At 41.1% G+C, this 21616-nt stretch overlaps 3 protein-coding genes across 5 annotated transcripts in view; 2 read left to right on the top strand and 1 right to left on the bottom strand.

Annotated features, from left to right (window-relative positions):
* The window catches only part of dmxl2 (Dmx-like 2), a 29195-nt gene extending 24769 nt beyond the window's left edge, over nt 1-4426 (top strand). For all 3 annotated transcript variants that reach the window (XM_088371626.1, XM_088371624.1, XM_088371627.1), the window contains 9 exons: nt 44-165; nt 259-397; nt 954-1014; nt 1082-1209; nt 1294-1371; nt 1727-1818; nt 1904-1956; nt 2050-2267; nt 2600-4426. In XM_088371626.1, coding sequence (XP_088227752.1) covers nt 44-165; nt 259-397; nt 954-1014; nt 1082-1209; nt 1294-1371; nt 1727-1818; nt 1904-1956; nt 2050-2267; nt 2600-2809 — 1101 coding nt within the window. In that variant the 3' untranslated portion in view covers nt 2810-4426. The remainder of the gene's footprint in view (nt 1-43; nt 166-258; nt 398-953; nt 1015-1081; nt 1210-1293; nt 1372-1726; nt 1819-1903; nt 1957-2049; nt 2268-2599) is intronic.
* Nucleotides 4382-11813, bottom strand: gldn (gliomedin). Its single transcript, XM_088371628.1, has 10 exons — nt 9918-11813; nt 9524-9575; nt 9430-9447; nt 9254-9352; nt 8271-8399; nt 8094-8210; nt 7838-7921; nt 7112-7237; nt 6884-7034; nt 4382-6331 (listed from the first exon to the last, which is right to left on the bottom strand). The coding sequence occupies exons 1-10, from the start codon at nt 10515-10517 to the stop codon at nt 5866-5868; spliced, it is 1842 nt and encodes a 613-aa protein (XP_088227754.1). The 5' UTR covers nt 10518-11813; the 3' UTR covers nt 4382-5865.
* cyp19a1a (cytochrome P450, family 19, subfamily A, polypeptide 1a) lies at nt 9809-19435 on the top strand. The gene is made up of 10 exons (XM_088371629.1): nt 9809-10519; nt 14383-15604; nt 15696-15846; nt 16499-16653; nt 16729-16911; nt 17202-17316; nt 17387-17498; nt 17574-17736; nt 17922-18163; nt 18908-19435. The coding sequence occupies exons 2-10, from the start codon at nt 15220-15222 to the stop codon at nt 19163-19165; spliced, it is 1764 nt and encodes a 587-aa protein (XP_088227755.1). The 5' UTR covers nt 9809-10519; nt 14383-15219; the 3' UTR covers nt 19166-19435.
* Nucleotides 19436-21616: the final 2181 nt, after the last annotated feature.

The raw sequence follows: 21616 nt of genomic DNA, 5'->3' as shown, positions 1-21616 counted from the left end.
CCATTCTTGGTTGTCTCCCCCACTTACTCGCATTCTTTGCCAGGCGAACTCAAATGAAATAGTGCTGGCCTCCACCCATGATGTCCAGGAAGTTGATGTGTCAACGCTGGTGGCTGTTCAACCCTACACCTGGATCGGAGAGGACTTTGATAAGGAGTCACGCAGGTCTGACTAATTCTGACGTTTCCTTCAAACGACTTATTTAATGCTATGATAAACGACTTGTTAGAATTGTAAAAGTGTGCACCGTTTCTGCAGCTCTGACGACGTGGATTACAAATCATCTCACACCAACATTGCCCAAGCCAGCTCTGGTCCCTTTGCGCCACCGCAGATCCCCGTGTCCGCATCCATGCCATGGCTGGGCAGTGGGCAGACCAGCATGGGGGCCAGCGTGGTACAGGCTCATACACGCATACACACATCCATATATTTTTATACCATTTATAAATCTTAAAAATTATTCACATTCACGACTGTAACCAAGTAAGTGTCTGAGTGAAACTGTATGACCTTAATATTAATATCAAGGATATTGCATAAATGCTTAAGAGCTTTCCATGGTGGCAGTCGTTCTGCTAAATACATTTACTCATCGATGGCCAGTGCACATTTTTTTGAGAAATTTGTATTTTCATTTCTTATCAATGTGTAGGAAAACAAAGATGTGCCGCCTAAACAGCTGGCCTGCTGAGTCTATGCTGGCTGATACAGGCAGCGAGTGTGTTTGCGTTACTGAGAGAGACATTGATAGCGGCCGCTCTCACAGCCCTGTAGCCCAAGGTGCAGCTTTGCGTCACGCTTACATCCGGCCTGGGTTCTCCTCGTTCCCGCCATGTTGATAAATATGTGCCTTATGATGCAGATTGCAAGATAGAAGGGTTTGGTAGGTGAGGGTTGTTGCAGCCAGCCTAGTTGCCATTATGCATTGGTGTCTCGTTTATCTTTTCCAGATCATGAAGAGAAATCTTAATAACGTCAAGAGAATGACCTCCCACCCCATATATCAGTATTGTAAGTATTTTTTTTCCACTTGAGTTTATCTTGGTCATGTCTTATGCATGTGTGTGTTTTGTATCAGACATGACCGGAGCTCAGGATGGCAGTGTGAGAATGTTTGAATGGAACAGACCTCAGCAGCTCATCTGCTTCAGACAAGCAGGCAACGCTCGTGTCACTCGACTCTATTTCAACTCCCAGGGCAACAAGGTACGTGCAACCCGCGCACATGCATACATGCAACATCATTGCCTTTGTTTTGTCTGTCTGATGACGTTGCTCTGATTGCTCTAGTGCGGAGTCGCTGACGGAGAGGGATTTCTCAGCCTGTGGCAAGTCAACCAAACATCATCCAACCCCAAACCCTACCTGGTGAGTTCACCATCCTTATGCCCCTGTTACTTAAATCCTGGAGGCATTGTGCTGGCAATTTGTTGACACCTCCTCACTTCCTTATGTTGCACCATCGTAGTTGTGTTTATGTTAAGGTAATGACATTTTCCAAGGGTGGGGATTTTCGAAGTATGATGTTTCCAATTTTAGCTGTTTAATTTTTACAAAGTTTCAGTTTTGAGGTTGCATATTGTGCAATATATTGTCAGGTACTTGACACTTCTTAAATTCAAACCTGATTCTTCTCCATGGCCCAAAATGACCGCAAATAAGATGAAAGGGTAGTCCTGATACACTCTTGAACAACATTTACTTTTGCTAATCTCGCCGGCAGAGTTGGCAATGTCACACAAAGACCTGCGGAGATTTTGCTTTCATCACATCCTCGAGCCTCATCGCCACTGCTGGACAGTCAAATGATAACAGGTCAGCATCAAGTTTTTTTTTTTCAGCGCTGCTGCTCCTTCCCTTTTTAGTATACAGTGACACAAGTGATCTTGCGTTTCCACAGAAATGTGTGTCTGTGGGACACGCTGATTTCACCCAGCAATACCATGGTCCACGGTAAGAAAGCCAAGCATCTCAACACATGACTCCGGTGTTCCATATACATGCTCCTATCATGACGTTCATATTTGTTCCTTTTTGTCCCTCTAGCCTTCCCATGTCACGAGAATGGAGCCACTGTACTGCAGTATGCGCCTAAACAGCAACTACTGATCACTGGGGGCCGAAAGGGCTTTGTGTGCGTCTTTGATATCCGCCAGAGACAACTGCTCCATACTTTCCAAGCCCACGACTCAGCCATCAAGGCGCTGGCTTTGGACGCCTTCGAAGACTTCTTTGTCACTGGCTCTGCCGAGGGCAACATGAAGGTGACTTGCCAAAACCACGCAACTTTTCAAATACCAAGTATTCTATGTTCATCGTGATGCGAAATGTTCCAATGCTACTGTGTTTTGCAAGTTGAAGTGACTCTAAAAAGGCAATCTGAATAAGCAATGACTTCAACACAAACAAAGCACCTTTGGAATGTTCAGCAAATAACAAAGAATATGTTCTGCAAAGTTATAAATGTTGGACCACAAATATGAAGGTATTTGCAGTGTGGTGCTAGTTTGTTTTTGGTTGTGGATTTCATTTCAATTCATTTCAATTAGGAGAATGCATTTGATAAACTAATTGTATGGATTGCATCTTTCTCCAGGTGTGGAAGCTGGCTGGCCACGGGTTGATGCACTCCTTTGGCAGTGAGCACGCCAAACAATCCATCTTCCGCAACATCGGCGCCGGCGTCATGCAGGTGGAAACACGTCCCAGTAATCGCATATTCACTTGCGGGGCGGACGGCACCCTGAAGATGAGGGTCCTCCCCGACCGCTACAATATCCCCAGCAGCTTGGTCGACGTCCTGTAAGTTTCTTCCACTTTAGAGGTCCAAAGAGGAACTAGAAAGAGAGAGGGGGGGGTGAATCACCAACACTTAGACTAATAGATGAGCTGGTCAAAAGATTGCCGTACTTGGGCATCTTTCAGCGTGTTCATAAGTTCACCTTTGAGTGACAAACGGAGCTGCAAATATGTGTTTTTCCCAAAGGCTACAAGCAAAAGTATCAAGCATAAGGTAACATACTTGATTTTAAAGCTAGATTTATTGTCATTTTATTGAAGAATCTCTACTCTTAGAAGGTGTCCCTAGGGAAGCTATGCATGTCCTGTTCTCGTTACGCGGTGCAATCACAGGTCTATTGATAGTGCTCTGTTAAAAGTACTCTGGCAAAACTTTTAAAAAAACGTGTGTAACTGTCGTCATTTTGTGCCCACAGCTGAACTCTCTCTTAGCATCTACTGTAAGCAGCACTGTGGTTTGTTATTAAGTCAGTGGTATCCAAAGTGTGAATCAACATTTTAGTTTGAATTTTTGTTTCCACTCCTCCCTCCTTTTATGCCTGGCTTTTTCTCAGCCCTTATGGAAGAGTTTATGCTGCATTGCTCCTGTAGTGATCCCCCACTTTCGCAGACACTGACCTGTCCTGGTCTGGCCTTGTGTGCGTGTGTGCGCGTGTGCTGACTCTGCTGTGTGTGCCCACCTGCCCTCAATTGCCTGTTTGTGCGGCAGCCTCACTGCTAGAACATTCCCGTTGGGAAGATGATGTTTTACTCTCGTGACTGTGATTTCAATGTTTTCATCCGTCTGCTTGCCCCATAATCAGTCACCCACAGCGGAAACACGAAAGATTACTTCTGGTATATTTTTTTGCACAAGATGATGTTGACTTCTGTTGTAGGTTTTTTTTTTTTCTTTTTTTTCTAATAATTGAATTTTATTATTTATTGATGTGTTTGTTTGGTTGACAATTCCTGCGTTTAACTTAATGCCTTTTATTTTAGGAATGTAAGGGGTTTTACTGTATCTGACTTGACTGGGAGATGTGCAACACAGTCTATTGTCTTAAAGTGTTATCTCGGTAGTCGTTTTTACTGTTCAACCATAAAGAATAGATACTTGCACTCAAATTATGGCGACACTAAAAGGATTTATCTCAAATACCGGTAGGTTATTGAAGAAGAAACTGTTAAGTACAAATGAATGTCTGGCTTTATTTGGCCTAGTAGTCAAATGTTTGAAATAGTTTTAATATATAAATGATATAAATATCTCTCTCTATATATATATATATACATATGAAGTATCCCAGCAGCGTGTACAAACATAAAAGCATTTCTTTATTTTTGGTTTGTATCATACTGGCTGAATTAGCTGTAACTTTTGTTAGGTGTACGTTAGGTATTTATTAAACAGATTTTGTGTTTTTCTCCCGTATTTCCGCCCACTATGTGTATTGTATGTGTTCTACCAGTGACCCCACTGGTGTCTGGTGTGTGTGTGTATATAAGTGTGTATGCATGCACGGCAACACAAACTATCACGGGCAGGTGCTTGCAAAGGCACTGATGCCAGAAAGAAAGAACAGGTCATGGTGTGAGATTTACCTTTGTAAAGTGAATAAATTATTTTTATTTCATCTGGGGATTTGGCAATGTTGTCATTATGTCGATGTTTCCTGTCCCTCGAAATAATGTTCCAGTTCTGCTCCATCACAAATCACTATTGTATACATTATGTACAGGTCAGGATATAAAGAAAGACATCAAATACATACAGTATAGATAAAAGCATGCAAGACATAGCTTAAAAAACTCGGTATAGATGATCGTTTGTTTTGATATAAATTGTGAAAAATATCTGTTAGTAACGCCTGAATGTCAATCTACCTAACAAACACTGAGATTGGGATTTAAATACTGTACTTTTTACACAAATCATGATTGTACTTGACAGTGGTGCTTGAACATTTTATATCAAGTACCACCTCAATGACCCGCATTAATATATAGTAGCTGTGTTGATAAAAAAAAAAAGAAGTGGGGGTTTTATTACCTAAAAATTGCATTCTATATTATTGCAAGACACATTACACAAAGTTTGAACACTAACACTCAAATATTGGGGGGGTAGTTAAATAAAAATTGCAGCAAAATAAATATTGAAAGATTAAATGAAAATTCATTCAACTTCAATACAACAGAACTGTTCTTGTACTCCAGTGGTGCCTAGAGAGATTTCATATCCACACTCTCAAATCAACTTTAGCCATTGAAATGAATGGGAATGCCGTTTATCTTTTGCAGCCTGCACAACTAAATTTTGATTTTTTTCCATGAGTTTTCATTCAGGAAAATTACACTCAAATATTTTGGTGTGTGTGTGACATGGGTATGTGGGGAGTGTGTATTTGTGGTGGGGAAGCAGGCCGGCTCCTTTGAGCAATACACCCAGAAGTGTGTATGTATGGCTGTATGGAAGTAGTTAGCCAGCTAAAGAGCATTAAATGGTTTACTGGTACGATCCGTCTCAGTTTATCATCAACGCTCCTGTTGTTTCCTCTCACTCACACAGTCAAACACTGCAACAAACGCAGCATTGGTCATAGAGGTGTTCAAAATGAATCAATTATTTGTGACAATTAATCGACTATTAGATTCATCAACAACTATTTCAGTAATTGAGTCATCCTTTAGAGCCATTTTTTAACTTCAAATTGTCAAAATCCGCTGATTTGAACCATTCAACAGTAATCTTCAACCATACAGCACTCGTATCTACTTAGAATTTTAGTTTGCAACTCAAGGCAAAAAAAAAAAGCAGCCCAACAACTGTGCGTATCTCGGAAAAATCAAGTCACTCGTATCTCAAGCCCCCCTATAATTTAATGTTTGTGCCACAGGTTTAAGACACAGGCCCATTATGCCTGGTTGGAACATTTAATTCAGTGATTATTTTGCATATATTGCATCCCTGGTCCTAATCCCCTATAGAATATTTCATATAAGTCTTTTCCAAGAGCTAACTATATGCTTTGAAAATAGTTTTTAAAAAATCAAGAGTTTGATTATCAGCTGTGTTGCATGTCACTCATCGGAGATAAAGTGGACAACATAGAGTTTGACGTAGTTGTTGTCCCACACATACAGATGTCTGTCTTTGGGGCTATAGGAGAGCATAGCCAGCACTCCACCTGGAGGCCTCAGGTCAAAGGTTACATTAACTGGTTTGCCCTTCAGCAGGTCATACGCAAAGGTGACCCTGGCGTCCTTGGTGTCCGTGACGTACAGAACCCCGCAGGCGATGAAGGCGTTGCCAGCCTTAGTGCGGGGATACGTGGTGTTGATATAGGAGGTGATGGAGAAGCTCTTCTGGTCCAGTTGGGCTACCACGATGCTCTCATCCACATTGGAGGCGTAAATCAGCCATAGACCGTTCTCATCCGCTGCCAGTTTGAAGTAGGTCTTGGAGTTATGCAGCAGATAAGCCAGGTTGTGATAGAGAGCGTTATCTACAATGAGTGTGCGAAGCTTCTTTGTGTCCAAATCAAATCTGTCACGAAACACAACTCGTTGAGTATGCATTAAACATCAGTGCTACTCATTTTTTAAAACCTCAAGTAATATTCAGCTCACAAAGTACATCCAAAATGACCTAAAAATACAGGTGTAAGTCTTCATCAATACACTAAAATGTTATGTTTAATGTTATTTTAATCCACTGTAATATTATACACAGTTTGAACAATAACACGCTTAAATCACATTTATTTGATGTGCTGTGCACAGTTTGCCTCACAAGTGACATGTAGTTGTCTTAGGCTACTAATAGGTAATGATGGGGAAAATGAAGCTTCAAATTCATGCTTCATGAAGCAGTTGTCATTTTCTAATCGTCAAGATGCCATTATTTGTTCAACCCTAGACTGAAAGTACTGACTTGGCATTCTTTGAACTTCATTCGAGCCAATTATGCCATCCAGAGGAGTCGAAAAATACAATTGCTTCATTAAGCAAATTTGAAGCTTCATTTTCCCATCACTACTAGTATGATCTGGAATAAGGGTTCAAATGGCTTTCCATGAGTTTGTGTGGCATTGCTTACCTGGCAATGCTGGATGTGCCAGCAATCTGATAGTAGAAGGACCCATTGTGTACTGTGTGACCGCACCCCTGGTAGAACTTTCGAACATTCACCATGTCACTGTTGTTGTATTGCAACGCTGCAATACTCTGGTACTCCTTCAGCATACGACCTGTGAGCAAACAGTTACTATTTCTTGTTCAAAGCATATCTGGTCAACGGTGTGAGGCCAACAAAGGTCCAACCGACCCGAAAAGTGTTCTGCTACCCATACGCGTTCGTCATTGACCACGGCAGTGTCCTTCATCCATGTTCCAAATGTGCTCTCCATCTTTGACACATTTCTTGGGTTGATCAAAGATTTTATCAGGCACTCTGAGGGGACAACAAAATGGAAGTTACAAGTGGAGCCCGATAGATATGAAGTTTGCTTTTTCAACAATCCCGATTCTAATTCCAAATTACCGATTAATCAGCAGATTAATTAAAAATGTTGTGATGAATATGAATACAATAACTGCTTTTTTTGGGGGGTCCCGTTAAGATTACTACAGTAAAGATAGGAATTACAGACAGCACCTTTGACAGTTTATTACTTTGTCCCTTAGTATTTAAGTTTCTAACAAAGAAAAATCATCCACTGTTTTGGGAAGGGGGGTGAATATTATTGTTTTTGTCTCATGTGTTGCTGTGTAAAAAAAAAAAAAATGTCAAAATCTAGCGATTTTTGTTGATTTTAAAAAAACTAATCATGGCCGATCAAATCAGGCGAGTCATTGATCTGACCCTGGTTTCAAGAAATAACGGCGCTTGTTTTGATATCTTTTTTTTGTCTTTGTCAATTAATTTCATACATAGGCTTTTGAGGTTGATCTGAAATATTTTGGTTTTACTAAAATAAAAAAAAATAAAACAAAGTAAAAAATGTAGTACAATGAAAAATCCTAAATTGTTACAACCCTGGTTTGAACGCACCGTTCCTCCTTGATGCCTTCTCGTGGAGGTTCCCAGTTGTCTTCACAAACGAAGTATCATCATTTGGAATTGAGTACAATTGTTCTAGAAGAAGCATTAACAAGAGGAATTAAAGAGTCCTATTTAAAATGGCAAATAGCTCTTAAGCACCCCCTTAAATGATCTTTCCATCGATCTGTCTAGTTCTGTCTGTATGTCTACCTGTCTGTCTTTCTGTCTGTCTATATCCACCCATTCGTCATCTATTTCCCCTCACCCATGGTCTGAGCTGCTTGCAGGTGTGCTCTGTGATGCCTCGTTCTTGTGGGCCCCTGAGGTCCTGGAGGTCCAGGGGGACCCACGGGTCCAGGGGGCCCGGGAGGGCCAGGAGGACCTGCACAAAAAGATTCAAGAGCTCAGGGATCATGATAAGTGACAACACGTCGCGACTCACCCTCGATGATGACATCGTTGGACGGTTGACCATCCTCTCCAGGTAGGCCAGGCTCTCCTTGCTCTCCTTGCTCTCCCTTTTCCCCCGGCTCTCCTTGTTCTCCCCTTTCTCCCGGCTCTCCTTTTTCACCTGTGACCGACGACCAAGACAGTGTTAAGGCTTTCAACACTATTCTTAAACTTCTTGTGAACTGGAGAGATTGATATGAAGTATGAGCCTAAAATAATATTCACCTCTCACTCAAGCCCCCAAAAAAAGTCTCACTCACACCAGAAACTCTTGACATACACCAAAGCAGTTTCCTTTGTTCCAAAATAAACCTAACGCTCATCATGTAATCCCTCAAACTCAACAAAACAACACTCATCCGAAACTTTTTGCAACAATTCATGGATTTGTCAGGATTGGGCTACATCAATGTATTTTATGACCTCATGAGGTCATTTAGATTTTTGTTTTCCTGATGATAGATTCAGAAATCCTACATTAGGATGGTCATCAGGTACTCGAATATAATCTGGTGTGTAAATATTAGGGCTAGGGAAAAATAAGTGTCTAATTCTAAGTCGACCACAAAAATTGCTTCCTCGAAACTGTAATTAAAACTCGGTTAAACTCGTGCTTGTTAAAGCTTCTCCAACTAACTAGCTAACTAACTAACTAACTAACTAACTAACTAACTAACTAACTAACTAACTAACTAACTAACATAAGCTTGTTCTAGCAACACATCATGAAGCAGTTATCGATTGCAAGTCTGACGTGACCTTTATTACGTGAAATGTAAAAGGAAAATAAAGGTCAGCGTGACAGTCACGGCTGGATAATTCATTCATTCATTTATGATACGTAGGTCTTTAGTCTAATGTAGATTTTAGGGACATAATGTTGATGGGCCGATTACCCAAGTAATTGCGCAATAGAATAATCGATTATAAAACGATTAGTTAGTGACAGGCCTAATACTAACACCTCACCCTTACCTCTTTTCCCTCGTTTACCATCAGCTCCGGGAAGCCCATTCACCCCGGGAATGCCATCCGTTCCATTAATGCCAGGCATGCCGTCTGCACCGGGCAAACCTAAAGTAACACATAACAATGTTGGGCTCTGAACGGGAGCGTGCATACGCAATATACTTTACGTGCATGCCACATACCTGGTGGTCCTGGGGGCCCTGTAACAAACAGTTGAGGAATGTTAGACTATATGAAGGGTAAATAAAATGTATGTACGTATGGGTCAGACTGTACCGGCTAAGCAGACTCCTTTGGTGCTGTTACAAATGTCGATCAACAATTTAATCTAGTAGGGAAAGAAAAGAAGATTTAATTTAAGAGGGAATAAGGCTGTAGGTAGAAGTGGATTCACAATTTTAGCACAATGGTATCATCAACATGTCTTATAACCGAAACAAAATATCTGCTATCACATTCAAATTTTATATGGAATTACTTTTTTTATCTCCATGAAGTAAAAAAAAAAACAAAACAGTAAAACATGTTAAATGGTTTATTATGATAATACAAAATGTTCTTGTTTTTACACACAAAAAATTGTTAGTTTTTCTCCAAATATTTCTATATCAGTAATAACATAAAAAATGTTATCTAATTCATTCATCCATCCAGTTGTATGTCATCTTACCGGCACCATGGAGTACGTGAGCATCGTCATCATGTCATCGTGCACGCCCTCCTTTTGGTAATGATGGTTATGACGATGCTTGTGCTTTCGATTGTGCCTGGGTTTCAACTCAGTTTCCTGCCCAACTTCCTGGCTGACCTCCTGCTGGCTAGTGTCCACATCTTCCCCTTGGTGAAGCTCCATCTCCAGTTCCTGCTCTATCTCTTGCTCCTCATCCATCCCTACCTCCTTCTCTTGTGTCCCCTCTAATGCCTTCTCCTGCTCCTCCTCCAGCTGGAGCGCATCACTCCTCTTGTTTCTGGAGTACTGATACCGCGGTTTGCCAACATTCCTCTGAGCTCGTTCTCTGGGCATCTCTTGGAGAAACTCCACCACTGAGCTTTGCTCCACCTGGCTCAGCCTGGCCTCCATCTGCTCCAGAAGGACATGTTGTTGATTCTGCTGGACCAGAAGCACCAGGAGGCCCACAGAATTTAACAAGGCCAGCACGCACGTCCCGTAGAGCACCAGCCGCTGAGGGCGAGTCATGCTGGGGGTCGGGATCCACATGGTTACCGTGTCCCCAGCTCTTCTCTTGGAGTCACCCGTACAACTCAGCATCGGTAAGAAATATTTAAAGCCACAACAAAGTAGTCCTTCCTTACCACAAATGAGATGAGCACTCCAATGGGGCTAAGCAAAAAGTCAGTCTGGATTATGTGAAGGCTGGCTGGTAAATACAGCGCCTGTTGTGCTGCTCCCCAGTCGCCAAGTGGGTGTGTGTAGAGATGTGTGTGAGTACATGCAAACCAGTTATGTAGGAGTGGGCATGACACAATCTTCTGGGCCTGTCTGGGAAGAAACCCCCGCCTGTTCAGTCACCTGATTTATATTCAGCACAGTCCATTCTAGAGCATCGCCGTGGGCAGACAGACACACACATGAAAGCACTTGCATATTGTACATTGTAGTGGAACATGCAGAGTAATGTGTTGTGATTTATAGTTCATTCAAGACCGTGGACCTTTTTTTTTTTTCTTCAATCGAACTTTTTTTTTTTTCTCAATGATACTTCTTTCCCTTCCTAAATCATCAACAACCCATTTTTGTCCTCTTACTTTTTTCCTTGATTCCGATCTGAGATTCAGACCAAAACCAAGAATTGTGAGGCACACTTGCTAACCACTTGATCACCGTGTTCTCCTTGTCTTATGCTTCCCGTGATTGAATCTTATTTCATTTCCTTTTACCTTGTTTACTTCCCCATGAACTACCTCATCTTCCTTCTTTTTCCTCCTTTTCTTCAACATTTCCTTCTCTGCCTTTCCCACCCAAGAAATGATAACCACTTAAAACCAAGACATTTCAACATCTCAACTATTTAGTTCATACTATTTCTTTTGATTCAGTTTAAGGGGAGTGAACTTTGCTTTCAGTCAAGGTGAACAGAAAAGAATGAACCATTGTCGATTAGAATGAAAGTATTACTTTGACAGTTGTCTCACTCAAATTGAGTGTGTTCTTAATGATGCTGAATGGATTATGTCAGTAGAAAACCAAAGAAAACTCACATCCCGTCAATGAACAATTGCAGTGGACTTTTCCACAAGTCAGTTCATGACCTCTCCTCCAGCAAGCCATGCCCCCCCTTACTTAAATTCATGCAGCCTCCATCCACTAACTGTGACAATGACCTATTTCAATTGCTTCCATTTGGGCCACAAAAGTGACGTTTCTGTGGGAAAATGACAGGTCTGCCATAGTTGCTGGAGGCCTTGAATGCATCCTTGACAGTGAAAAAGTGGCTACTTCCTGTTGCCTGCAGTACAGACAGAGAGCTATTTAAACTATGTGAATGAATGATCCTGACTTGAACCTCATGATTCAAGATGGCTGGATGGATAGATCAGAGGAATTTGAGGACAAATTTGGACCAAATGCTAAGGGTTAAAAACATCCCAATATTTTTCTACTATAATAAAAGTACTCACATACTGTACACATACGCATCGAGTGCAAGATTCCAGTTGGTTTCAGGTTCTGGATTTCAAGGAGCAGATTCTAGCCTGAAGCTGTGGGTCACCGACAGAGAGTTGTTGACCAGCTTGAATCCCTCCAGCACATGTGTACACACATGCTGCATTAAGAGCACATCAGGGCTCTCTTCTTTTCTGCCTTTTATTCATGGTGCTTCAGGACAGTTGAGGCTGGGGGCAAAATGTTCAAAAACACATAAAAGAGCAACCATAACACGTGGTCGCGTGCATATAAGGTGCACAACATGCATCATAAAGTGGATTTATAAATGAGTGCACTTTAAGGATACAATGTGGACAATAGTATTGAGACTCCTAAACAGAATTACTGGAAGAATAAGGGGAAAATATCATCATTTTTATTTGTGTAGATGTGCTCTCACTCAACCTTGACCCCAATAAGGACAAGGGCTAAAGAAAATGGATGGATGATAATGGATGATGAAATTCATCCCAAATAGTTTATCCGTGAAATGTAGCTAACTAATACAAGTACAGTACACAGTGCAGGTCCTGCTATGGCCCCTCCTCCACTCTTCCTGAGATGCAGCTGTTGGCTTTATCTTCTTTCAAACACTAAGCTATGATGTCACGCTTTGCTCCTCCAGACAAGGACAAAAGTCTTTATATTTTTAAATGCTTCACAGATGCGTTATTGTTATGACATGCTTTTTTCATTTGCGTCAAGGAACGACTGTTCGTTGACGTGAACTTAGAAACTTTGCTTCGACAAAAGCTATGCTTTTCAGCATCATGTGGCATATCTCGGCAATTATGAACCTTAGCCTCATAGTCCAGGAAATTACAGTAATTTCAAAAATCTATTTGTGTGTTATTGTGCAAAAAATAGTTCAATGTTGATATATTTATAGCAATTTACTGTTAAATGTGCTTGTTGACCCCTCAAGATAAAAGGGGGAGGTTATATTAACATCTGCTCATAAGGAGCATTGGTTGATCATGCAAAACAATCTGGGTCTCTGACATCATGCGGAATGCTGCCATCACATCAGGGTCTCAGCACACAGTCAACCGCTTGAACACAACACATTCTTGGACGAGAGTGGGCGATGGCTGACTTATACACAACAAAACAAAGGCATTTTTCCTCCAAACAGCAAAGGCTTTGTCACTCTTTGCTGTTACTCTTTCAATATTAATATGAATATAAATAAATATTAGATATTGATACATTTCAATGAACAACTCAATATGTTTCATCAATTTTTGGCAATGATCTGGATATCACCTTTTTTTGTTTATTTTTACAATTTGAGTCAGTCATTGGAATTGTCCAATCATCAGAATCATTTTGCTACCTCCTGTCTGTTCCCTATCTTCCATTACCCAGATGGTAGTTTGCTAACTAAGGAATAGATGGACAAGCGAACCTAAATGCAAAGCTCTACAGTATGAATTGTTTTCGCATGTACGTGCAGCTTCTCTCTCCACTTTAGCCTGCTCTCAACTCCCTTTAACCACACCTCTAACCTTTCTTCCCGTCCAGTTGTAATTGCCACGATTAAATTTGGCGTTCAGATGAGAAAAAGCCTTGGTCTTCACTGGGACTCTGACTTCGCGCCCATTGTAAACAACCATACCCGTCACCAGACCTCAGTCTTTAGGGGGGGCACAAGAAATGTGTGGGCGGCCCAATTATTATTACCCTATAAACAACTGCATGCGTGCGCACATGCATGACTTGAATGCATCAATGCAAACACACACACGCTTCTAACCTGCTTTGCGCCATGATCGGCACTTACACGTTAGATTCAGATGATGGATGGATTAGTTATTGTTTGGTCCTAGTCACATATACATGTCATATATCAGGGGCCAAGCAATTTTGACATTAAGTGGAGCGGAGGAGAGATGCATGAGATGATAAAAATATATTAAATTTAATATAGTTTGAGGGATTTAGTTTGAGGGAGCACAACATTTATTTGAGGGGGCCAGGCCCCTGCCTAGATTTACTTTTGCCCTCATGCACGGATATGACCTTCTGGGCTCGGCACGACAAAAGTATAGCAAAACTCACAGACCTTTTATGATCAAGGAACTTTTATGTCCTTGTCTGAGCTCTTTAGAAAATTCTATCTGCCTAACTCCCACCTCTTTGGTTTCTTTTAAGTTGTTTAAGTTCTTTTAAGGCTATGTTGATTTGTTAGGCACTCCCCTGCCTCCAATGGCTTCCAAACTTTTACGGACAGTTCTTGTCTTTTCCACCTTGCCCGCTAGAAACTCCTTAACTGTAAACTCCCTCCCAATGCAGGTGGATTAAGGAGTTACTCTCCATAAAACCTCCGCTCGCCCTTGAGGGCTCCTTGACCTCTTGGTGAGGGCCCCTGGGTACATCTTCTGAGTCACATCGAAGCTTTAAGATCTCTGCCTGATTTTAATGACTGACCACCCCAATCCCCAGATTTTTTTTCTTTTCTTGACAGGGAATCAAATTCTACAGTGCCAGATGTGTCCATGCCCATTTTCCAGAGATGCATGATCCAGAAGAGGAGCTGGAGAATATCAAAATGTTTGGCACCAATTCAACTCATCGTAAAGCATGGAGGTGGTCCCATGTGAGATTTTGAGTCAAAGCTTTCTTGCATCAATGAAAGCATCGAAGATGAAATGTGGCTGCAGGTCTTCTAGCATGACTCTAATCGTAAACACAACAATGAAGGAGTGGCTCCCTCAAAGCATTTCAAAGACATTGAGTGGCCTTGCGAGTGTTCAGACCTCGACCCCAGAGAAAATCTGTGGTGTATTGAAAGCCTGTGTTGCCCTTCGACAGCCCAAAAACATCACACAAACATCTGCATGGAGGAATGGGCCAAAATATCAAATACAGTGTGAAAGTCTGGTGAAAGCCCACAGTAAACCTTTGCTCTTCTTATGATTTTAAATTCTAATTTATTTTCTTCTCGCTGATTTTTTTTAATTATTCAAAATGTTCAGGGTTATTAGCAGCACTCTTCAAGAATGGGTGTCAAATTTACAAGACATTTATTTTCGCTTGCACGGACTTAAGTCCTGGTGCGAGTGCTTTTGCTACCTCTATTTTATTCGATTGTGCAGGTGTACTGTCCACAACCTGTGTGAGCTAACGAGTGTAAGTAAACTACATGAAAGATTCAATGACAGTAATGCAAAATCTTCCTCCCTCCCTAATCATCATCCAAGCAGGTGTTCATTTATGACTTTTCCAAGCAGAATCATTTGATGATCAAAGGAGGCGAGTGCAACGTCTCATCAGTGAACTGTCAAATACTGCACTGTAGCCTATGCGCAAGGACACGGGCCTCAATCCAAGCGTCAAGGTTACAAGTGTATTGTTTACTTTTTCCCCACACATGTTGTGGCTTTTGCGTTGCCCTGACCTGGCTCATAACCCAAGTCGACAGCCTATAAAGAAGAAGCGCTTGTGCTTGCGCAGCTTCATTGCAGCATTTGTGTCCGTCTTATTTTCAATCGACCTTCTTATGGAGCTGATGTCTGCTTGTGAACGGACCACGACTGTGGTAGCGATGGCCGCGGAACTGGCCCCTGCTTCCCGGAATGCAACCATGGGGGCATCAATCGGGATTTCCGTGGCAACCAGAAGTTTGCTTTTACTCATCTGCCTGCTGCTGGTTGCTTGCGGGCACATGGACAAGCGTCGAGTACCAGGTGGGTCATCTGGAACAGAGTCCTAAGATGACTCGTGTCTTTCTCAGCCAGTAATCAGTAAGTTACTTTTCTTTATGTTACTTTTCTACAGGTCCATATTTTTGCCTGGGATTGGGGCCGCTTCTCTCATACCTGAGATTTATTTGGACGGGCATAGGCACAGCCAGCAATTACTACAATGACAAGTATGGTGACATTGTTAGAGTTTGGATTGATGGAGAAGAGACGCTCATTCTCAGCAGGTTGGTTCTTCAACTTAATTCTGAAAAGGTCAACGATTCACATCGTAAAATGCTATATCATTATTATGTCATGAGAAAATAATCTGGGGGAATTTTGGAATTTTTTTCTGCTAGAAATTTTTCATGGGAATTACGGGCAATGAACTGGGAGTGGAAGATAATTAAATGTAAAGGTTTCATATTCAAGTAATGGAATGAACCATAATTGAACATTTTTTGCCAAACGAGCAGAAACGCAGCAAATTCAAACAAAAACAGTTTATTTGCCTTGATTCAACTTGATTCATGAAAATGAACATCATCCACTTCAATGTGCTGCTCCATACCCCTGCGGGTACCTCCTGGCTGGAAAACATTGACCTAGATAACTGTGAATCAATTCATGTAGGATAAAGCGGAAAACACACACTATTTTTACCAAGCACATTAATATCTTATTTAGTTATATTGCGAACGTACATTAAAAAACCATTGGCAGTTGCACTATTTAGCTAAAGAACATTACAAAAATAAATATATACAAATCTTTTTGCATGACAACCAAAATCTGCTTTTAATCGGAATTCTGCTGAAAAATATGATAGGCAACGTTCAATCTTGTAAATTGAATTCCTGCTAATTCTAACCCTAACTCTTCTATTATCTTTATCAGAGCATCAGCAGTGCACCACGTTTTAAAGCATGGACATTACACCTCAAGGTTTGGCAGCAAATTAGGACTGAGCTGCATCGGGATGAATGAGAGAGGGATTATATTTAACAACAATGTCACCCAGTGGAAAAAAATACGTACCTATTTCACCAAAGGTAAAACCATTGCACTTCAATTGAGTTAATAAGCAGCTAGCAAAGGAGGTGAAGAACTTGGATATTTTGTTGCAGCATTGACAGGGCCGGGCCTTCACCAGACCTTGGAGGTGTGCGTGTCTTCCACCCAGAACCACCTGGAGCACTTGAGGAAGGCTGTGGGAGGAGACGGGTTGACAAACGTGGATGTCCTCAATCTGTTGCGCTGCACTGTGGTCGACATCTCCAATAGACTCTTCTTGGATGTGCCCTTCAATGGTAAGTGGAATATTGTTGTCATGGCCCTGGGCCATATTGTGGTTTATGATTTATTGACAGAACAAAAGGCGATGGCCGACTGAAATAGACGTTTTGCATAAGAGTAAACAGCTTCATAAAAATCCTCCAGCTCCACCATAATGATCACGGGCCGTTTGAGTCCCAAAAAGGATGAAATAGAAGAAAATATTTCAAAACCCATTTAGCGAGACACCTGAAGTAGATTGTATTAGATTGTTGAACACTTATTTAGATGAAACAAGCCTCTCTAATGTTGTATTGTTGTCCAGAGAAGGAGCTGATGCAGAAGATTTTAAAGTATTTTGAGACATGGCAGACAGTCCTGATAAAACCTGACGTCTACTTTAAGTTTGACTGGATTCACCAAAGGCACAAGTCGGCAGCGTAAGTCCCGTGATCGGACTAGAATCCATCAAAATTCGCTTCAATGTTCACATTATGCTTCACTTTCCAGCCAGGAGCTCCAACATGCCATTGAGGACCTCGTGGAGCATAAAAGAAGAGAAGTGGAGCAAGCGGAGAAACTAGACAACATCAACTTCACTGCTGAGCTCATATTCACACAGGTTGGACAAAAACATTTGCCCCGTTCACCACGCTAGGACCCCAAAAAAAAATTCACTATAATCATTTGGTTTTAGAACCGTGGCGAGCTTTCCGCTGAGAACGTGACTCAGTGCGTTCTGGAAATGGTGATTGCCGCACCGGACACTCTTTCGGTCAGCCTCTTCTTCATGCTGCTGCTTCTCAAACAGCATCCACATGTGGAGCTGCAGCTGCTCCAGGAAATAGACAGCGTCATGGGTAAGGATTGGCAGGAAATCTTATAACAGTCTGTGTGCGTGTGTGCATGCACGCGTCCTATTTTTAATCATAATTATTTGATTAACATTGATTGTAGAATGCTTGAGATATATGTGTGCTGTTATTTTCCCCAATGCCAATAAGTCAAAATATCAGTTTTGAACTCGTGATTTGTTTGCTTTTAGGTGAGCGACCCCTGCAAAATGATGACCTTAACAAACTGCAAGTTCTGGAGAGCTTCATCAACGAATGCTTGCGCTTCCACCCTGTGGTGGACTTCACCATGCGGCGTGCACTGTGTGACGACGTCATTGATGGCTACCAGGTCCCAAAGGGCACAAATATCATTCTGAACACCGGCCGCATGCATCGCACAGAGTTCTTCCCCAAACCCAACGAATTGAATCTACAAAACTTTGAAAAGAATGTAAGTAGACATTTTCTCTTGAGTTACAATACAAATGTATTCATAGGGACAAAACTCATCTTAAAATATGCACTTTTCCAGAAACAATACAGACACCATGTTTTGCTTTTGCCCCTCCTTTTCTTAATTGAAGTTATTGAGTTTCATATTTTGGTCCAATGGAAAGATTCCACAATTCAGTGAACTCCTACAGATAGTATTCAAAAGTAGTGATAATAAGATCACATGTGCCATCTTTACGTGAGCTAAAAAGCTCGTTTTGACAAAAGTAGCGCTTTACTGCCATTTTGCAGCTTCTTGGTAGCCAAGGAACCATGTTGAAGTGAGTTAACAAGGATCTTTGTTTAGGGTTAAGTAGTGTTTTGCTGCCATCTTGTGATATTCGGGTGCCAATGAACTATGGCAGGAGGGGAAAATAATAGAACAATTATTAATAAACAACTGGAAAAAATCGGGTGAAGTTTGGGTACAACTCGAAATGAAGTTCCTCAACAACACAATTCCTTGGTATCAACAATCTGCGAGATGGCATCAAAGCACAACTTTTGTCCAAAGAAACTTCTCAGCTCATGTCAACATAGTACCTTGGCTCCAACCTGCTACAATACACTTTTACAAATTGAGGAAAGGAAGGAACGTCGGGAAAAAAATGCACAAATGCTAAACCGTGAATATGCGAGGTTTGGCTTGAAATAAAACTAGACTGATTTCTTTGATAACTTTCAAGTGGCTTTCCTTCTTCAGGCGCCACGTCGTTACTTCCAGCCATTCGGATCAGGCCCACGAGCATGTGTAGGCAAACACGTTGCTTTGCTCATGATGAAATCAATCTTGGCGACGCTGCTCTCCCAGTATTGCGTGTGCCCTCATGAGGGTTTGACTCTGGACTGCCTCCAGCAGACTAACAACCTCTCCCAGCAGCCTGTTGCGCACCAGCAGGACAGCCAAAGTCTCACCATGACTTTCTTACCCAGAAAGAGAGGACTCTGGGACCCTCGTTGAGACTCAATGCTTGCCTTCTCCGTTTCCAGACATTTATATAGTGACTAAATAAGTACAATACAATATTGCTTACTTATTCATTGAGTTCACCTTATTCAATGTAAACAATTGCCAAGTGGATATATTACATACATTGAGCTACTATGTGTTTTGCTGTTGCTTGGCTGTACAGATCTTAATTGTGCTGTTTTGGTAACATGTATCACTATCGTATATTAAACTGTATATTATTATTGTATTTTTCACTTTCAATAAATTATTACTGAATAAGTTGTTGTCTGTTGTTTTGCCGCATCATAATCGTATGTTGAGGATGAATGACAATAATGTAAAAAATATGAAACGCTATTTTCATCCTGTTGAAGGTAAATTTGTCTTTACATGTGGCGGCCAGAAGAGGTCACTGCAACATTCAGTACAGCTGAGGTCCTCAGTTAGTGCTGGGATTAGAAGTGACAGCAAAATTGTCATGATGTTCCATTTAAATCTTTGATAAATTTAGTATGACGTGTGTAAATAGGACGGTTTTTATGCCTAAATCGGAATGTAGACTAAACACGTTTTTCCACTACACGTACCACTTTTATGCAACTAAACGTTGGTAGTAAACTACTGTCCTGTACTACTATACTACTGAGTCCCACTAGTGCACCCGAATCATTCCACAAATATACTTAATTCTCTTATTCGTGAGGACAAAGAGCGTGATTGCAGATGGAACATAAAAGTTGGATATCAAGGATGAATAAATGCTGGAATCGCGTTTCATAGCACCCTTGGTCAAAATGTTCCTGGTTTTATGGCGTTGTTTCCATCTTGTTGGACTGCCTGTTTTGGAATGCTTTTATTTTTAATTGAAGATAAACTGAATGCTTTCCTGCTTTTCATAGTTTTTCATGTTTCCTGTATTTGTTACTTTGGTTTGAGGTAAGTTCAATGAAGGTATTTCCTTTTGTTGACTTTGCTGCTTTGAACTATGCTTTGAGATGTTTGTACAGTTGCACTGTGATGTTTGGCAAGCTTTTAAGTCGATGTCTGCCAGAAAGTCGAGCTAGTGTGTTGTTATTGTGCTAAATTCCCGGTGGTTTGCAGCTCTTGTTTGTGCCTTGCCTCGTGTGAAGTTCTGCCTTCTTGTGATTCAAATGACTGGGGAGTGAGAATTTACGCAAGGTACTTTTTCTGAGAAATCAAAGCTCAGTTTGGTCATGACAGACAGGCAAGATGCAGAGCAGCTCCAGCACCAGTGTGCACCTTCCTGCAGCCATGGCCTGAAGTTTCAAGGACAAACGGAGAGGTACAAGTAACTTGTGTGTCTGTCTATTGAATTCAAAAGGTGTGGCATGCACACATTGAAGTAAATATAGTGAGTGGATTGAGACAGGTAAATTAAAATGTATTTTGTATTTGCCTATAGATGCCACAAGATAATATTAAATGACTCATTTGTCCACATGAAGCTCAACTAATTGTATTGTAGTTTCTTCCCACCAAGATGCCACAACATTTTGGCCTGAGCACAAAAACAGCAAATAGGTGAGTTTTCAATGATTAACAGAGGATGTGTTTATGAAAAAGCACTGTGGCACAATAAGTTGACAAAGCACTACTTTTGTTTAAATGAAGCCACATAACTTTATTCTGTAGTAATGTATACTGTTACCAGTTTGTCTTTCCTACTTGCAAGAATTCCAAAGTTCTAAATATATAATTTCAAAAACTTTACTGTTCAGTTTTAATATTCAGTTACCTAGCACAATCACAAACTAAGGTCAAGAGGTAATAAACATTTAACAAGTGTATTTTATTTTTAACACAATATACTCATACATATTGGCATTTCTCAGCTCCAGGGTGAAACGGCTTCATTATCGCTTTGCTTTGTCACATGAGCGCCTGATACTGTCATTTCCTCTTGCCAATCAAACGTGCACACATACACACGCATGCGCTCACACACACACACACACACTCACACACACACACTCACACACACACACTCACACACACTCACACACACACACACACACACACACGCCTCGCCAACTCTCCAGACACTCCCAATCTCTCTCAGTTTGTAAAGAATAGATTGTTGCATGCACTGGAACTTTCTGTTGAATAACATGTTGAATAAGAAAATAGTTTGCTAACATGACTTTTGATTTTGATGTTTTTTTACTTTTTTTAAATAATGCTTGTTTTTTACCATTGAGTTGTGTGCAAACTATTCCCTCCGATAATATAAAAAATGGTAGTTCCCTAAACATAGAAAGAGATTTTTGTTGATTTATAACCTTGTTAATCTTAGCTGTCTATGCTCAGCTGAATATATTTCTTGTTTTCTTTGAACGTTAAATGTTACTTCCCCTCCTAATATACAGAAGATGCTCCATGTACTTGCATATGCGCGACAGGTTTGTTTTGGCGTGGTGCCAGCGAGCCTTCCAAAAATCT

The sequence above is a fragment of the Syngnathus floridae genome, chromosome 3, assembly GCF_059516105.1.
Source record: "Syngnathus floridae isolate MCC-2025c chromosome 3, RoL_Sflo_1.0, whole genome shotgun sequence".
Taxonomy (NCBI): Eukaryota; Metazoa; Chordata; class Actinopteri; order Syngnathiformes; family Syngnathidae; genus Syngnathus; species Syngnathus floridae.
This window is presented reverse-complemented; position numbering and strand designations above follow the sequence as displayed.

Excerpts from the sequence above, each read along its gene's own strand:
- gldn (XM_088371628.1), bottom strand. The coding sequence starts at position 10,517 with ATGCTGAGTTGTACGGGTGACTCCAAGAGAAGAGCTGGGGACACGGTA. Across the intron at positions 9,576-9,917 it reads TCACGTACTCCATGGTGCCG|ATTAAATTGTTGATCGACAT; the intron begins GTAAGATGACAT and ends TTTCCCTACTAG. Across the intron at positions 7,238-7,837 it reads GAAGGCATCAAGGAGGAACG|AGTGCCTGATAAAATCTTTG; the intron begins GTGCGTTCAAAC and ends TTGTCCCCTCAG.
- cyp19a1a (XM_088371629.1), top strand. The coding sequence starts at position 15,220 with ATGCGCAAGGACACGGGCCTCAATCCAAGCGTCAAGGTTACAAGTGTA. Across the intron at positions 17,317-17,386 it reads CAAAGGCACAAGTCGGCAGC|CCAGGAGCTCCAACATGCCA; the intron begins GTAAGTCCCGTG and ends TTCACTTTCCAG. Across the intron at positions 18,164-18,907 it reads TACAAAACTTTGAAAAGAAT|GCGCCACGTCGTTACTTCCA; the intron begins GTAAGTAGACAT and ends TTCCTTCTTCAG.